Genomic DNA, 16109 nt, shown 5'->3' with positions numbered 1-16109 from the left:
TGAATGTTAATAAAATGTTTGACACTTTCACCTCTACCAAAAATGCTGGTATGCCACTTGTGTCGCCAAGCCTGTGCGGGTTAGTATTAAGTATCTTAAAGAAAATAGAGTAGGATGGTCAATATATATCAACAAACTGACTTCTAGACTTGGTTTAACCAATATTTCTTCAGCATTTATTGCACCAGGAGTCCCTTTCCCTTTATATTTTCATGTAATGCCAATTAACAGCATTCTTCAGGAAAAAGCTGTGGCCAAATGGAAGGACCTAGGGTCACAGTATAGGCACCGTGACAACAGATGTAGGATAAATTTAAATGGGAATTGGACCTTATTTGTGTAACTTAAAGTTTTTGGCTCTAAAGCCTCACAGCAAGATACAATACCCAGAGGATGTCTTTGCTGATCCTTGGTAGGTTTGGAGGAAGGGCGTGAGTGAGTCTCCCATCAAAAGTCCTGCTGGAAGACAGTTCTCACACTCACAAGTGTCACACTCAGTGGTGTGAGTGAATCGCTGACACACTGGACCTTGAGCCTTCTGAATAATATCTTCATCTCCTTTTGGAGTGGCAGGTTTTTCAACTGTTGAGGGCTCTGTTGGTGGGATGGGATCTTCAACATGTTCTTCCAGAAATAGAGGAGACCTGGGAGATTGTTCCTATTGTCTTCTGCTCATCAGTTCCGGACATTCTAACATGGCACAGCTTTGGTCAAGCAGAATGTCATCCTCTGAGGGCTTTGCAACTTAGAATAATATGAGCACAGGAAGAACAAATAGTTGTCATGTTGGTTTACTTCAGTGGCAGGGCCTTATGTCACTAGAGTGTATGTTCTCGGTGGCTTCCTAATTCTCTAGGAAGGCCTCACTTTTTACTCTCCCATACTTTTCTAATAAGTCACTTTTTGTAAGTAGGCAGCATTAGTTTCTGTTGCTTACAACTGAAGAACTTTAACTGACACACATGAAGAGTGAAAAACTAAATCATAATGCTATTTAAATCCAATAAAAGATATTAAATCCCATTCTATTAGGAGAGATGCTGTATAAAATTTGAATTTTAAAGTAAAAAATGTAAAAATATGTATTTTATATATAGAATATTACTATGTAGTAAATACACAAAAGATTTTAAAATTCAAAACAAAACTAAGAATGGAAAAAAATTTATCCTATCCAACGAAAATTTTTGTTTACATTTTCCTATCCAGATTGAGTCAACATACTTTTTTAAAATCTTTGAAGTGAGCTGCTTTTTCAATGTTTTAAAAACATTTTTCCCCTAGACTGAAGTTGAGGGGAAGACTAAGTCTCAGGTGGTTTACAAAAATACTGCACTGAGAAAATTTTTAATTAAAAAGTTGAAACTCTGTTGAAGTTAGTCACTATTGCACAAATAATCTGATCTTGTTCACTCGCATACTCTTTTCTCTCCTTTTTGTCAATTATCCTTTGCTAAAATTGCATGAAAAAGGAACATTTGTAATTTAAGGATAGGATGTCATCTAGTCTAGAGATTTTTTTAAAAGGTGCATTTAGCCTATTCTGAATAGTTTGGGAGCAAGGAGATGGTGTTACTCACCTTCTGGCTGGGGGCCCATTTGCTTAAACTCCTTGTTGGGAAGACAGCAACTCAGAAGAGAAAGGAATAATAGACTTACTTTAGCTTCGCAAGGTAAAAGCTGACCTGGAACAACTCTGACCCTGTTGTATGAAGCCCACATTTGATATACCATAGAAGGAATGCAGTTTTCTTGGGATTCTCATTCACAATCCACTTATCTGCCCTTTCTGTAGCATGGGGGTGATATTTAATAACAGCACTTGCTACTTCAGGTATATCAAGAAATTAACTGGACTTGAAGTCATAAGCTTCAAAACTGGGTTCTGGCTCTTTTTCTAAATAATTTAAGCTTCAACATGGCCTGCCATTCCTCTGTTGCTTAGTGCCCCCTCTGTCAATTCTTTTTCTTTGGAATTCAAACTTCTGTCTGTTAAATAAGGGTTGGAATAGCTGTGTAATTTGTTCACAGATTTTATCTACTGTGATACTAATAACTCTGAAAAATCGGTAAGGCAAAAGTGGTATCAGTTTCCAAATAGAGAAAACAGAAGTCACAAGATTATCCAGCTTCTCCTTTGTCTTTTAGTAAGTGGTAGAGAGGTCCTCGAGTGGAACCTGACCACAGAACATCTCACTCCACCCAGAGCAAGGGCTCTAAGTGTTGCATGGGTGAAGGGGGGTGCCTGAGGCAGAAGCCACAGCTCTGCATAACCTAACCTCAGAAGGATCAACTGGCACATCTGCTGCTTGCGATGGTTACACAAGGGGGTGAAGAGGAGACCGAACATTGGAGGCTACATTGGAAGCTGGCAGCCACATGTCTCCTCATTTTAAAAGATACTGTTTAGATAATAGCATAGGGTCAGCGAAGTTTCAGCAAAGAAATAGAGAATGAAGAATCTATTAGAAATTTTAGAATTAAATACAATAGCTGAAATTAAAACATCATTGGATGGGCTCAACAGTAGAATAGTGGAGACAAGGAAAGAACCGTTAACTTGAAGATAGAACAATTAGAAGCAATTACATTTCATTTTTGTCATTGGTAGTTTATTAATAATTAAAAATTAAAAAACCCCAACACACTAGAATTATGTAGCCTCATGATGTAACACAGGAATATGGGTGAGTCCTAAATTCCTGAGGCATAACTACATACAATGAAAGTCTGATAAATGACTTGGGAGTTACCAGGAGTAAGTTTCATTTGAGCTACTCGCTTCCAAAGCAAATACCCTTTTCACTCAGTTTGGCTGAATCATAAATGGGCAAATATTTTATATCCATAATTTACTTGTCTTTGAGAAATGATTACTTAGAAAACCTTTAAATTGCTTTTTGGGGGGAGGGGGGTGGCAGGGGAAATCACATTTAATGATTATTAAAAATTATGAGAAATTTTATTTGTGCAAGTTCTGGATCTTATGTATTTATGCAGTTGATTAAAGAAATGAAGGAACCAAAGTCCCCCTTGGAAGTTTGTAGATTTAAGTACAAACCCCTAGATTAAGAAGTATCATTTTAAAGACATTTTTACAAAATACTTTCACGGACATGTCTCTAGCAGTCATGCTTACACTAATGATAAAATTTTGGTCTGATATTTATTTTACAAATAAGGAAATTGCAGCTCAGAGATTTAAAGGAGTCGCTCAAGATCACACAGCAAACAGAAGATCCTTGACGCCCACTCAGCTGACGCCAGATCCACTCTAGGTTAGAGCCTTAAAGTGGAAATTAATTGCAAAGTAATTGATTGCTCTGGAGTTCCTCCTGGTTTTTATATACTTTAGCTTTTTAGTTCTCTGTGTGTTTTGAGGGAAAGAAAGTTGATGTTTGCTGTCTTTCCACAAAACAGTTCAATTTTTTTCTGTAGTTTGGAGGAGAGTAGTATTTAGGTGAAAAATAAATCAGAATCCAAAAGATGCTGGGAAGTGATTTTTAAGGAACTCTAGATTGATTTCTAAGGCGTAATCCCACCCTCATAACTCTGGTTATAACTTGGGCTTTTTCTTCGTCCATAGCCATCAACCTGGCTTCCTGTCTATGGGTTCTCTTCTACTAAAGAAACCCAGGAATTTTCTTATCGGAGTTACCTAGGGTCAAGGCAACAGCTCTTCTTTTGAAGTTGCAGGCCAATTCTTCCCAGTAAGCAGAGACATAGCACTTTAGTGAAATAACCTGTGCTACCCAAATAAAAATCCTTAATCGGTGTGGTGAATAGGTACTTACAAACCATTACTTTAAGCCAAATGATAATGAAAACACATCCTTAAATAACATCATTTCTTTTTTTTTTTTTAAGATTTATTTATTTATTCATACAGAACTAGGGTACAGGCCAGAGATGCGGAGGGTGAGAGGATTCACCAGAGACAGAGTGGGGTGCAGAACAGGCAGATCGACGAAGTACACTGCTGAGGGGAGCAGCGGGCGGGTCAGGAGAGGTCTGCCATGCCATGTGGTCACCTCCGGGGCAGGCGGGGATTGAACTCATGCGGAAGTGGCTTAAGCTTCTTAGTGCTGTGCTTTAACCCGCTGCACCACCAGGGAGGGCCCAAAGTCATTTCTTTTGATGTTGATGGAGATTGTTTCTTGTCACAGTGTTAAAAGGAAGCATATTAGTTGAGGACCCGTTGCCATATTCCAGGTAACTGGCAGGTTCGTAGCTGCCCTAAGTCATTTATTGTTGGCACCAGTTCCCTGGCATCCCCTGTCTTCTCCCACGTATGTAGGACTTATTCTGCAAAGGATCGCAGTCAGGGAATTGTCGGCACCTGCAGGGGAAGGTTGTGTGGGTTCCACGAAATGCCTGTAATGACACTCTCTCCAAGGGAACGCCCTTCACTCTCTCCAGGGGAAGCGTTCTCTTAAGAGCAGCCCTGCGCTATCAAAAGATTCCACTGGAATTCAGATCTCCTCAACATTTTTGGCAACCAATTCAGAATCCAACCATAATTAATCAACTCAGAGTGTAGTATGGAAACTTAAGTCTTCTTTGCAGCCACATTTTCCTTAAAACTGCTTCTCCACTTGATTCCCAAAATTCCCACTTATTAAAGAGAGGCATGGCAGGCCTGTTATTAAGTTAGTAAAGACATCACAGCTTTTGTTCTCTGAACAAATTGCAAGGTCTCAATTGATTATACCTGTAAGTGACAGCCTAAGATGAAAACACACAGCAGAAATAGATGTGACTTGTCAAGAAAGCCGCTGAAGCCTTTCAGAGAGCAAAGGTTGGGAGCTGCCTAATAAGAAATAAAGTTACCAATCCTGTGTCCCATCTATATTTAAATTGGTGATGCTCCTGAATTGATCATTGCTAATTTCTGAACTTTTTAAAAAACTTGCTGCTGAAGAAATGTGGCAAAAATGCTCAGTAAGCAAGTTACCAGGTGAAGCACCTGGACCCAGCCCTCTGAAACCTATGGCATACCAGTCTTTGGTCTCCCTCATCTGCCTCATTTATACATTATTTTTATGTTTGTCATGTAAATGTCTTTTTTACTAGAAGTGAGTCACAAAATGCAGGGACCATATCTTACTGACCTTTTAAAATTTTACTTTCTTCATCATTTTTTTAATTATGAAGTTCCTAAGCATTTAGTTTTCTTTGGTCTGTTTTTAAGCTCTCTCCATCAGTGGAACCATACAATATGTAACACTATTTTGCATTTTTATCAATTCAACATTATGTTTTGCAGTTCATCCACATTATTGTATTATGGCTGTAGTTCATTAATTTTTATGTGCTATTGCCTTTTATATTGTCCAATTAAAAAATAGGCAAAGGAGTTGAGCAGACATTTCTCCAAAGAAGATATACAGATGGCAATAAGCACATGCAAAGATCACAGATGTCAGGAATCATCAGGGAACTTCAAATCAAAACCACAACAAGATACCAGTTCACACCCACTAGGATGACTACTATAAAAAAGCTCAGAATAACAACTCTTGTCAAGGCTGCAGAGAAACTGGAATCCTATGTACGAGTGGTGGGAATGAAAAATGGTGTAGCAGCTATGATGTTTCCTCAAAAACTAAAAATAGGCACCCTGTGATTCAGCAACTCCACTTCTGGTATATAATGAAAAGAATTGAAAGTAGGGTCTCTAAGAGATATTTGTCCAACCAGGTTCATAGCAGTATTATTCACAATGGCTAAAAGGTAGAAGCAACTCAAATGTCCATTATAGAGATAGGTGAACAAATGGGCCTAGTCACACCATGGAATATGTCAACCTGAAAAGGAAGAAAATCTGACACATGCTATAACGTGGGTGAACCCTGAGGACATTGCTAAGTTAACTGAAACAGTCACATACACGCATAAAATATTGTGTGATCCTTTCAGTAGTCAAATTCAGAGACAGAAGGCAGAATGGTGGTTTCTAGGGATGGGGAAGGGGGACTGAGGAACTATTGTTTAATGGGGACAGAGTTTCAGTTTTATAAGATGAAAAAGTTCTGGGGATGGGTGGTGGTGAGGGTAGAACAGCATTATGAATGCTGTGACATTATGAATATGACTTAAAAATGGTTAAGATGCTAAATTTTATTTTTGTCATAAAAAATTAGAGGCAAAAACTGAGAGAGCAGATCCAAATGACATAAAGAATGTCTATAAGTCAATAAGAAAGACAGAGAATCCCATAGAAAAGAGAACCAAAACAAGAACACATTTCAACTAGCCAACCAAATACCTTATATGTAATCAGGAAATGCAATTTAATATAATGTTCATATTACCCTCAAACTAGAGTAATCCAAAAGTTCATGAACAAATAAATTTAAGTATAGTCATACAATAGACTACTATATAAACAATAAAAATAAATGAATTATATCCACAACACAATAATGCATATGAATCTTTGTTTAAAAATGCAAAATAGTGTTATATACTGTATGGCTCCACTGACAAAGCTTAAAAACAGACCAAGTCAAACTATATGCTTAGGAACCCATACTTAATTGATAAAATTATGAAAAAAAGAAAAAAGTAAGTCAGACAGAAAAAGATAAATATCATGTAATCTCACATGTAGTATCTAAACAAACAATGGCATGAACCTGAGCCTATAGAAAAAAATGGCTTGGTGGTTGTCAGAGGTGGAGGGCTAGGGTGTGTATGAAGGGAAGGCAAAGTGGATGAAGGGGATTGGTCCCCCTCCCCCGAAAAGGTGAACATTGATTTTTTCTTTAGTGTGTCCAGAATAAGCCTCTTTCAATAAGTGTCATGTTGGTATGCAGAACTAAGGTCAATGGAAGCCTGGTGGAAGTGTGTTACCATTATTTAAAGAATGCAGATTATTTTGAGTTAAGATCCAGGAAGACCCTAGAGGCTCAAAAGCTCCTGTTCTTATCTCAGTTCTTTGCCCTTTTCCTAATCAAAAAAGAAACCACTTTTACCCCTTTTCTGACCTAAAAGCATGTAGCTTGGGGGGTGTCATCATGTCCTCTCTGTTGAGAAACTCATCTTACTCTGAGTGAAAGATGAAGTCATCCCTTCCATGTGAGGTGGTCTCCCCTCCTCTCTCCTTGGGTCCTAAGTCCCTAACAGAATATGCATATCCCGGGTTCATCTTGTTTTTCCTTTGAGTTTATAGCCATGTAAATTCTCCATGTTATTACATGTAGGCTTTCCCCCACTAATCTGATGTAAATTTGTTTCTCACTCTTGCCTCTGAAGAACTTGGATAGGGTGAGGGACTTCCCCCCATGTCCTAACATAAAAACTTCCACTTATAAAATAAATAACCCCTGCTAATATAATGAATAGCATGGTATCTACAGTTAATAATATTGTACTGCATATTTGAAAATTGCTGCGAGCAGATCTGAAAAGTTCTTGTCACAAGGAAAAAAATGAGACTACGGTGGCCATGTTAACTTACTGTAATTACTTTGCAACTTACATAAATATTGAGCTGTTATATTGTCTATCTGAAACTAATATAATGCTTTAGGTCAATGAAATCTCAAAAGTAAGAGAAGCAATTATCTGGGATGGTGGCTGGGATCAGAAAGGTAAAATCAGGTATCTCCTGGGGTGGTGGCCATGCTCTATTCCCTTACCGAGAGAGGATTATGTAGATGTTTCACTTTCCTGTAAATTTGTCATATGTCACAATAAAACATTTTTAATAGCAAAAAAAAAAAAAATTCCATGTACGTCATCTCATTTCCTGATACACCAAAGATGTCTGCTTATATTCTATGGTAAAATAGAGAGAGGAAAAGTGAGCTGATATTATTAATAGGTGCATACAAATGACAATATTGTGTTTTCTGAAATGCAGTTCCTGAGAAGGGAAAATGAAGGTCTTAAGCTGTTGTGACCTAAGCCCCATTCATCCAGAGAGATGGTGAATAAAGGATTGATGCAGCCTGGAGAGATGGACAGATGAACCAAATGTCAGCTTTTAGGGTATGATAGTGCTGTGCCAGGCACCAAATTAAGGATGAATGTGGATTTGAAACAGCTATCCTTGAAAATCTTCACAAGGCTGCCTTCACTAAGCAGGAATAGAAGCTAGTAATTATATAGCATCTCTCTCTCTCTCACAAACCAGAACCCCAAATTAACTTAATTTGTTTATATTAGTGCCTTTAAATAATGAGGTACAGTGCCCACCCCTTTCTTGGTACTAGGGGAATCTTTGTCACATTCATCTGCACTTGTTTCTATTTTTGCACAATTAGGGGCTCTCCAGATCTGGGCCGAAACATGAGTTTGACTTAAGCACTTTGCCGAATGATTTGGTTGCTGGTTCAACATATCTGTAAGACTGGAAAGTGGGGTCAGTTTTTTGCCAGCAGAAACTATGGTTACTATTTGCCACAGATGGCACTTACTACAACTCCCTTTAAAACTAATTTGTGTGGGCCCTCTCTGTTGGCGCAGTGGTTTCACACACAGCAGTGTACTTCGTCGATCTGCCTGTTCTGCTCCCCACTGTATCTCTGGTGAAGCCTCTCACCACCCCTGCACCTCTGGCCTGTACCCCAGTTCTGTATGCATAAATAAATAAAATCTTTAAAAAAAATAATTTGTGCAAGGGTGTGTGATTCATGCATTTCCTAATTGGTTTTAAATCATACTTCCTTTCGCATTTCCTCTTGTTTGGCGATCTCCTTCTTAGGTTAGAATCACTGTGTGCTTGGGAGTCAAAAACGGCACTCTCAGTTCTTGATATTAGTTTAATGAAATGATCGGAAATGTTAATCTGCTGCCTTCCAACCCCATCACATTCCTGAGGCAGGCTTTAGCCAGTTGGGAGTTGTTCAGCCTTCCTTTGGAGAAAGCTCTTTGGTAGTTTTGGAAGGCCTCAAGGCCCTGGCTCCTACTGTAGAAGCAAAGGGGGGTGGGGGGTTCCTCTTTCTTGCTGTACCCAGAAAGGCAGGGCTGGGGGCTGGTCTAGACTTAGTCAATTGGGCTGAACTCCTTCTGGAATTTAGTCTTAAGTAGGTGGCCACAGGATGAAAGGCCAACTGGCATTAACCCCAAGGGAGTCTGGGTGTTGTCTCCGCCATACTCTTTGTGGGAAAAGTCTCTGCTCCTTGGGTGTTCTAATGTGTTGATTGTCTATCATCAAATTCCCCAAGGATTCTGTGACCCCTGAAGTTCTTCTAATATCCATTTTCTCTTCAACGGCTTAACATTTTTTTTCACATTCTGTGCAAAGCACCTTTGTTGTGGATTTGTATATTACTGCTTTCTTCCAATAGTTAGGACAAAAGAAAGGTAACTGTGTCTTTCACAGTGGTTCTCAGCACAAGCCTGTGTCAGAATCACCAGGAGGGCTTGTTCAAATATGGAGTGTCAGGTCACCTCCAAAATTTCTGATGCACTCAGCCCTAGGGTGGGGTCTAGAAATTCACATTTCTTTTTTTAAAAAATATTTATTTATACATACAGAACTGGGGTACAGGCCAAAGGTGCAGGGGTGGTGAGGGGATTTACCAGAGGCAGATCTGCCTAGATTAAGGAAGTACACTGCTGAGGGGAGCAGCTGGCAGGTCAGGAGAATTCTGCTACTCCATGTGGGTCACCCCCTGGCAGGGGATTGAACTTGAGCTGAAGCAGCTGCTGCCAGCTTCACAATGCAGTGCTTTAACCCACTGTGCGGCCAGGAAAGGCTCGAAATTCACACTTCTAAGAAGTGATGCTGCTCCCTTGGTGAGCACACTTTTGAGAACCATTGGCCTAGAATATAAGAGAGTTTCCTCCAACCCTGGCCAAAAACTATCAAAAATATTTAGTCAATCAATGACAATCCAGGGTCTCATGTTTACTTTCCTTTGGTGATTTCCCTTGTCATCATTTGTTTCCTATTATAGATGGCATACAATAAATTTGGAGAATTTAAAAATTGATTTATTTTAAGATTTATTTATTTATGCATACAGAACTGAGGGATCGGCTAGAGGTGCAGGGGCAGTGAGAGGATTCAGCCCCCTGGCTGGGGATTGAACTGTGCTGAAGTGGTTGTAGCTAGCTTTGTAGTCTGTGCTTCAATCTATTGTACCATCAGAGAGGGCCTGAGAATCAAGTTTTTGTGATAAACTAGTCCATGGGTCCATGGGAGCAGCAATAAGAGCCTATAAGTTATTTCAGAAAGACTAACAGAGAGTAAATATTTATTGCAAATAATGTTATACAAGAGAATCAAAATTTTAGTATGGGCTAAAACTTTATCAACTAAGTAGAGTAGTAATATTGTTTATTTGTTACAGGTTAGAATCTTTGATTTAGTTTTTCTGCAAAGCATTTAAGTATCAGTTACAAATAGACATAAAAATACTAAAAGGAAATCTTTAGGGGTGAATTTTAGGAATCATTTTGTAAAAACAGCTTTCCTATTTCTTTAATCTGCTATTAAAATACCAGATGTAATAGTTCCTCTGTGTGTGTGTATGTGTGTGACAATTTTGAGTGTTAACTACTTGACTTTTTTCTTCACGTTGCTCTCAGCCCCAATAATCATGAAGTCCACATCTATAAGAAGAATGGGAGCCAGTGGGTGAAAGCTCATGAACTCAAGGAGCATAATGGACACATCACAGGTAGAGACCCATCAGCTAATTATTAGGGTGTTTTCAAATTTAGTGCTTTTCTTTTTAATTAAACAGCCCAGGAAAGTAGGTTTGCTATATTTTTTATAGGTTTATTTATTTATGCATACAAGAACTGGGGTGTAGGCCAGAGGTGTAGGGAGGGGGTGAGAGGATTCAACAGAGACAGAGTAGGAAGCAGAACAGGAAGATCCACTAAAACACACTGCTGAGGGGAGCAGTGGGCAGGTCAGGAGAGGTCTGCTGTGTCATGGGTCACCTCCCTGGCTGGGGATCGAACTTGTGCTACAGTGGCTGGCAATAGCTCGATAGCACTGTTTTTAACTCCTGTGCTACCAGGGAGGGCCCAATCTTACTAATTTTGACCAATAACATCTTGGAGGAGACCAGAAGCCTGCACATCTCTTTTTGTTTAATTATAGTATTACTGACATGTCTGATTTTTAAAATTTGTTTATTTATAGTAAAACTGACATGTCTGATTTTTAAAATTAAGCTTCATATAATCTTACGTGTCCTAATTTTATTAGGACCACCATTTTTTTTTTTAAAGACTTATTTGTGCATACAGAACTGGGGTATAGGCCAGAGGCTCAGGGGCAGCGAGAGGCTTCACCAGAGACAGAGTGGGGAGCAGAACAGGCAAATTGAGGAAGTACACTGCTGAGGGGAGCAGCAGGCGGATCAGGAGAGGTTTGCTGCGCCATGTGGTCACCTCCGGGGCAGGCAGGAATCGAACTCATGCGGAAGTGGCTTTAGCTTCTCAGTGCTGTTTTAACCCTCTGCACCACCAGGGAGGGCCAGGACCATCATTTTAATTGTTTAAAACACTGCACATCTAAGTGGGAACTCTATAAACAAAATTGTATTCTAAAAGAGTAATAGTTAATAATGATCTCCCTTTTACTTATCTCTTTAGCTGTTTCTGAACAAATGTTGTGAAGTCTTTAAAGAAAGACTTGCAAATTATTTTTCTAGCATGGTTTCTGATTACCTGGTCATATATATTTGAAGATATAATCTGTATCTCAAATAATTCCATAGTCATAAAGCATAACTACACACCTACCAAGATGGTTCAAGGAAAAATTAGTGACCAGTGCTGGCAAGGATGCTGAGAAACATCACTAGTAGACAGTAAAATGCCACACTCTAGAAAGCAGTTTGAAAGTTTCATATAAAACGAAACATGTTATTTTCATGACTCAGCAATCGTGCTCTTTAGGCACTTATCCCAGAGAAATGGAAACTTATGTTCACATAAATACCTGTATGTGATGTTCATGGTGGCTTATTTGCAATAACTAAAAACTGGAGTTAGCCCAGGTGGCCTTTAAATGGTGAATGGTTAAGCTGTAATACATTCTGTGAAGTGTACTATTCAGCCAATAGGAAGGGATGATTGGTGTAAGTGTGGTTTGGTAACATAGAACTTAAAAGGAAGGATTTTTACCCCCAAATCATATATAGCATTGTAAACCAAAGTAACTTCCATAGAAAACTATACTTAAAAAAAGTCAAAGTTTAAAGAGCTATTTATACATGTAATTACTTGGGTGAATGCTCCAAACATTCTACATGATTCCATTTACATGCAGGACATGAATTAGTGATGGCTAGGTGTTAGGGGTGGCATAAGAGGATTCCTTGTGGTACTGGGATTGTTAGGACTTCACTGCGGTGATGATAACCTGAAATAATAAATACACATATATTAGGATAAGTAAAATTGGGAAAATCTTAGTATCACTGTATTGCAGTAATGTCAATGTCCTGGTTGTATATATAGCAGTTTTGCAAACTATCCAAGCAAACTGTGCAAGATCTCTTGGTATTATTTCTTATAATTCCATGTGAATCTATAGTTAATCAAAATTGCAAAAAAACAAAAAGAAATAAAACTAGTGATCATAATACAGTAAGTTTGCATATTAGTAACATTAAGCTTCAGTTGTAGTTTAGAGGAAGATGTTAAAGTTTTCTGGGCATAAAAGAGGAAATAAATGTGCTAAAAATCACAATCTTGTACACCTAACAAAAAAAAAATAACTTGATGTCCAGGTAAAAACCAAAAGACTACATTCTACATCTAGAAAAGAACTTGAAGGCTAGTCTGCTCCAGCCATTGTCCTCATTGTCTTATAGAAGACATTTGTCTTCTATAGGCATTTGTCATAGCTATCCACTCCCACCAGGGATCTTCTTCACAACATCCCAAACAGACTTCCCTGTGTTAATAGAACTAGTAGGTTTGGGGGCAAAAACAAACCTATGGGCTCTCCCTGATGGCACCGTTGATTAAAGTACCACATTGTGAAGCTCTCTGAAGCTACTGCAGCACAAATTTGCAGCAGACCTCTCCTGTCCCGCCTGCTGCTCCCCTCAGCAGTGTACTTTGTCAATCTGCCTTATGTGCTCCCCACTGTGTCTTGTGTATCCTCTCACCCACCACACCTCTGGCCTGTACCCCAGTTCTGTAAGCATAAATAAATAAATCTTTAAAAAAGAAAACCTTTACATTTTGCATGTCCTTGTAAAAGGGGAGCTACCATTTATTACGTGCATATTACATTAATGATAGCTAAGCCTACATCTATGATTTAACTCAATTTATTTACAATTTCATGTAAATAAAATATATATGTTAAATCCATGATTTAATTTGGACTTTGGGTAAGAGGCATTATTATCTCAATTTTATAGGTGAGCAAAGTGAGACCTGCTTGGGTACTTTCTACAAATGTGGTGGAGCTAAGACAGTGGGTGGGTCAGTGTGGGCCATAACTGCCCCCCCCTTTTTTAAAGATTTATTTATGCATATAGAATTGGGGTACAGGCCAGAGGTACAGGGGCAGTGAGAGGATTCAGTAGAGACAGAGTTGGGTGCAGAACAGGCAGATCCAGGAAGTACACTGTTGAGGGGAGCAGACAGGAGAGGTTTACTGTGCCATGTGGGTCAGCTCCCAGGTCAGGCATAGACCTTGTGCTGAAGCAGCTGCTGAGTTAGCTTTGCAATGCTGTAATTTAATCCATTGCACCACCAGAGAGGGCCAAACTGTCCTCTCTTTAGCACACATACTGCCTTCAGAAGGGACTGTTACTTTCCTGGCTCCAAACGTATACCTCTGGTATATTCCTGTTATTGCTGGATCATTCCCTTCAGATTAGGAGTTCTCAATCTAGGGGTTATAGGAATTTATTGAAATAGGTTGCAAAACATGGTATGTCCTTACCCATATGAATTTTTCTGGGGGCAGAGTTCACTGTTTCTATCAAATTCTCAAAGAAGTTTAGGATTCAAAAACAAGTTAACAACTACCATAGTCACTTCCAAAGAGGTTTTCTTTTTTTCCCCACTGGAAAATGTTTCACATGCTTAATAACACTGACTCAGGAAAGTGATACATCTGGGGGAAATAAAGTCAGTTGCCAGATCCTGTAGAGGAAGCAGGGTCAAGCTGCTGTAAAGTCGATACAAAGAAGACACTTGAAGAGACTCCCAAATTTTGCATCTATGTTGGTAGAATTGTGTGATATTTCCCATTTGTTCCAGGTAGCTTTAGAAGACAGTTGTTTTTTGTTTTTTTTTTTTTGACAAATTTGATACACAATGAAAGGATATCCAGGTACACCTTAAATTTAATATCAGGGCTGACTCACAACCTTAGCACAAAATAGTGGCTGATTACTTTTAAGTGGCAAATACCTTTTATCAGCTTTATTAACTTTTAATGGTATAAGGCACAATAACAGAAGTTACAGCAGCTATGACTTCTGTGTCTATGACTGTGACTGGCTGCATATAAACAAACTGTTCCCTCTGTATACAATGCCTAACTCTGTCCAACAAACTTACTACCTTAAGCCCTACATCAAGGTCTCTTGTGACACCTTTGATATTTCCTTCCAGCACAGTGGTCCAGAATCCATGATCTAGCTCTTTGTACACATGTCCATCATTGTTCATTCTCACTTGGTTATGTCTCTTTTATCCAATAGCAGCATCCCTGAAATCTATAGCGGTGTCCCTTGCCCCAAGTTACATGGTAGGTGACTGGTGTTAGCTGATGAATAAAATAACAGATTAGATTTAGGAAAATCCTCTTGGTGTTTGTTGGGTAGAAAAACAACATTAGGTGTATTTAACTAGAGACAACAGCAATTACTAGTTAATGAGCAAATGAAATGCCTTTCAATAACCTCCAGAAGTGATCTCCCCACTCAGATAGGAAACAATCAAGCAAAGAAAGGGTCTAGACGTTCAGAAAACAAAGAGATTAAGAAATGAGAGGTCTTTAGGTCAGCAACAGATGGGGATCTGAACAGAGGCTAGGACTCAGGTAAGCAGAGAGAGTCTGGTTTAGGTAGGAGACTTACTGGATATAAAGTAAAGAGGAACGGAGAAATAAAGTATAAAGTGGACTGAAAGAAGAATGGGGATGGTGGCATTAGAGACTCTGAATGGATTTAGACTCGAGTACTCACTCTCCATGACAACCACCTAGAAAGCAAAACAGCTGGATTCTAGAGCTACTGCTCTGTTGTTTAAAAACAGCTAGTATTTTTGGAAACTTGACTAGCTCACTGAAGCTGAGCTGCAAGGGCCCAGAGAAACCATCTGGGCCCATTCTTTTATTTGATGGACTGAGGCTCCAAGAATCTCGTTTAGAGATTCTGATTTCACTGGGCTAAGCATTCCGAATCCTGTTATCAGGAAGACCCCAGGCCTGTGGGGGATTAGGTGGCTGGTCAAAAGCAAGTTTGATAAACAAACCCAGGCTTTCCCTTCTATTACATATTACTTCCTCTCTGTAACTGGTTAACTAAGAGAGGGGTTCGTTTGCTGGAGAAAGCATGAGCTTTTAATTCTACCTAGCAACTCTGGGAGGTTGGGACAGGTTAGCAGAAGGCAGGGAAATACAGGCGACGGAGCTCGTTCTGTTTGCTTAACCTTAGGCAGATTGGATCTTACAAACCTCCACCTCTCCGCTTCCTCGCGCCCGCGTTTACCTTGGCCATATATGGCGCTTCCTGCTATTCTAGCAACTTTGTTTCGGGTCATTGGAGCGCAGTAGTGGCACAGAACCTACCTAGGAGACGACTTTGAGAAATCGCTCCCATGAAATTGCATTATCCAAGCTTCGGACTCAAAAAATAAAACAAAAGCACAAACCACTATCGTAAACATCTGTGGGGTGCTTGGTGTATCCAAAGGCCGCAGGTTCAGTCTCCGCTCCAGGAATTCTCAGGAGCTGGAGCCTTGAGGCAGAGACTGGGGAAATCATCTCGCTTCTCCGAAGCTCACGCCCACATCTGCACCTCGGTCCCTCCCAGAGCGTGGACTGGGACGCACCCCACTTCTCCCGCCCGACTCCCTGCAACTCCACATAGCTCAGAGGCGGCGGGAAGACCAGCTACCCGCGCCACAACGCGCGCGCCCTTGGCTGAGCGGGCGACGTAGTCGCG

General features: G+C 39.7%; 1 protein-coding gene across 1 annotated transcript in view; it reads left to right on the top strand.

Annotated features, from left to right (window-relative positions):
- The first annotated feature begins 217 nt into the window (after window positions 1-217).
- SMURF1 (SMAD specific E3 ubiquitin protein ligase 1) overlaps window positions 218-16109 on the top strand; it is a 103257-nt gene continuing 87365 nt past the window's right edge. Inside the window, exon 1 of the mRNA XM_012731637.1 lies at window positions 218-302. Within this exon, the coding sequence (XP_012587091.1) occupies window positions 218-302 (85 nt within the window). The remainder of the gene's footprint in view (window positions 303-16109) is intronic.

This window comes from Condylura cristata, unplaced genomic scaffold, assembly GCF_000260355.1.
Source record: "Condylura cristata isolate star-nosed mole 26May11 unplaced genomic scaffold, ConCri1.0 scaffold00032, whole genome shotgun sequence".
In the NCBI taxonomy this organism is placed as follows: domain Eukaryota; kingdom Metazoa; phylum Chordata; class Mammalia; order Eulipotyphla; family Talpidae; genus Condylura; species Condylura cristata.
The sequence above is the reverse complement of the archived record's forward strand: the minus strand, read 5'-3'. Positions and strand labels throughout refer to the sequence as shown.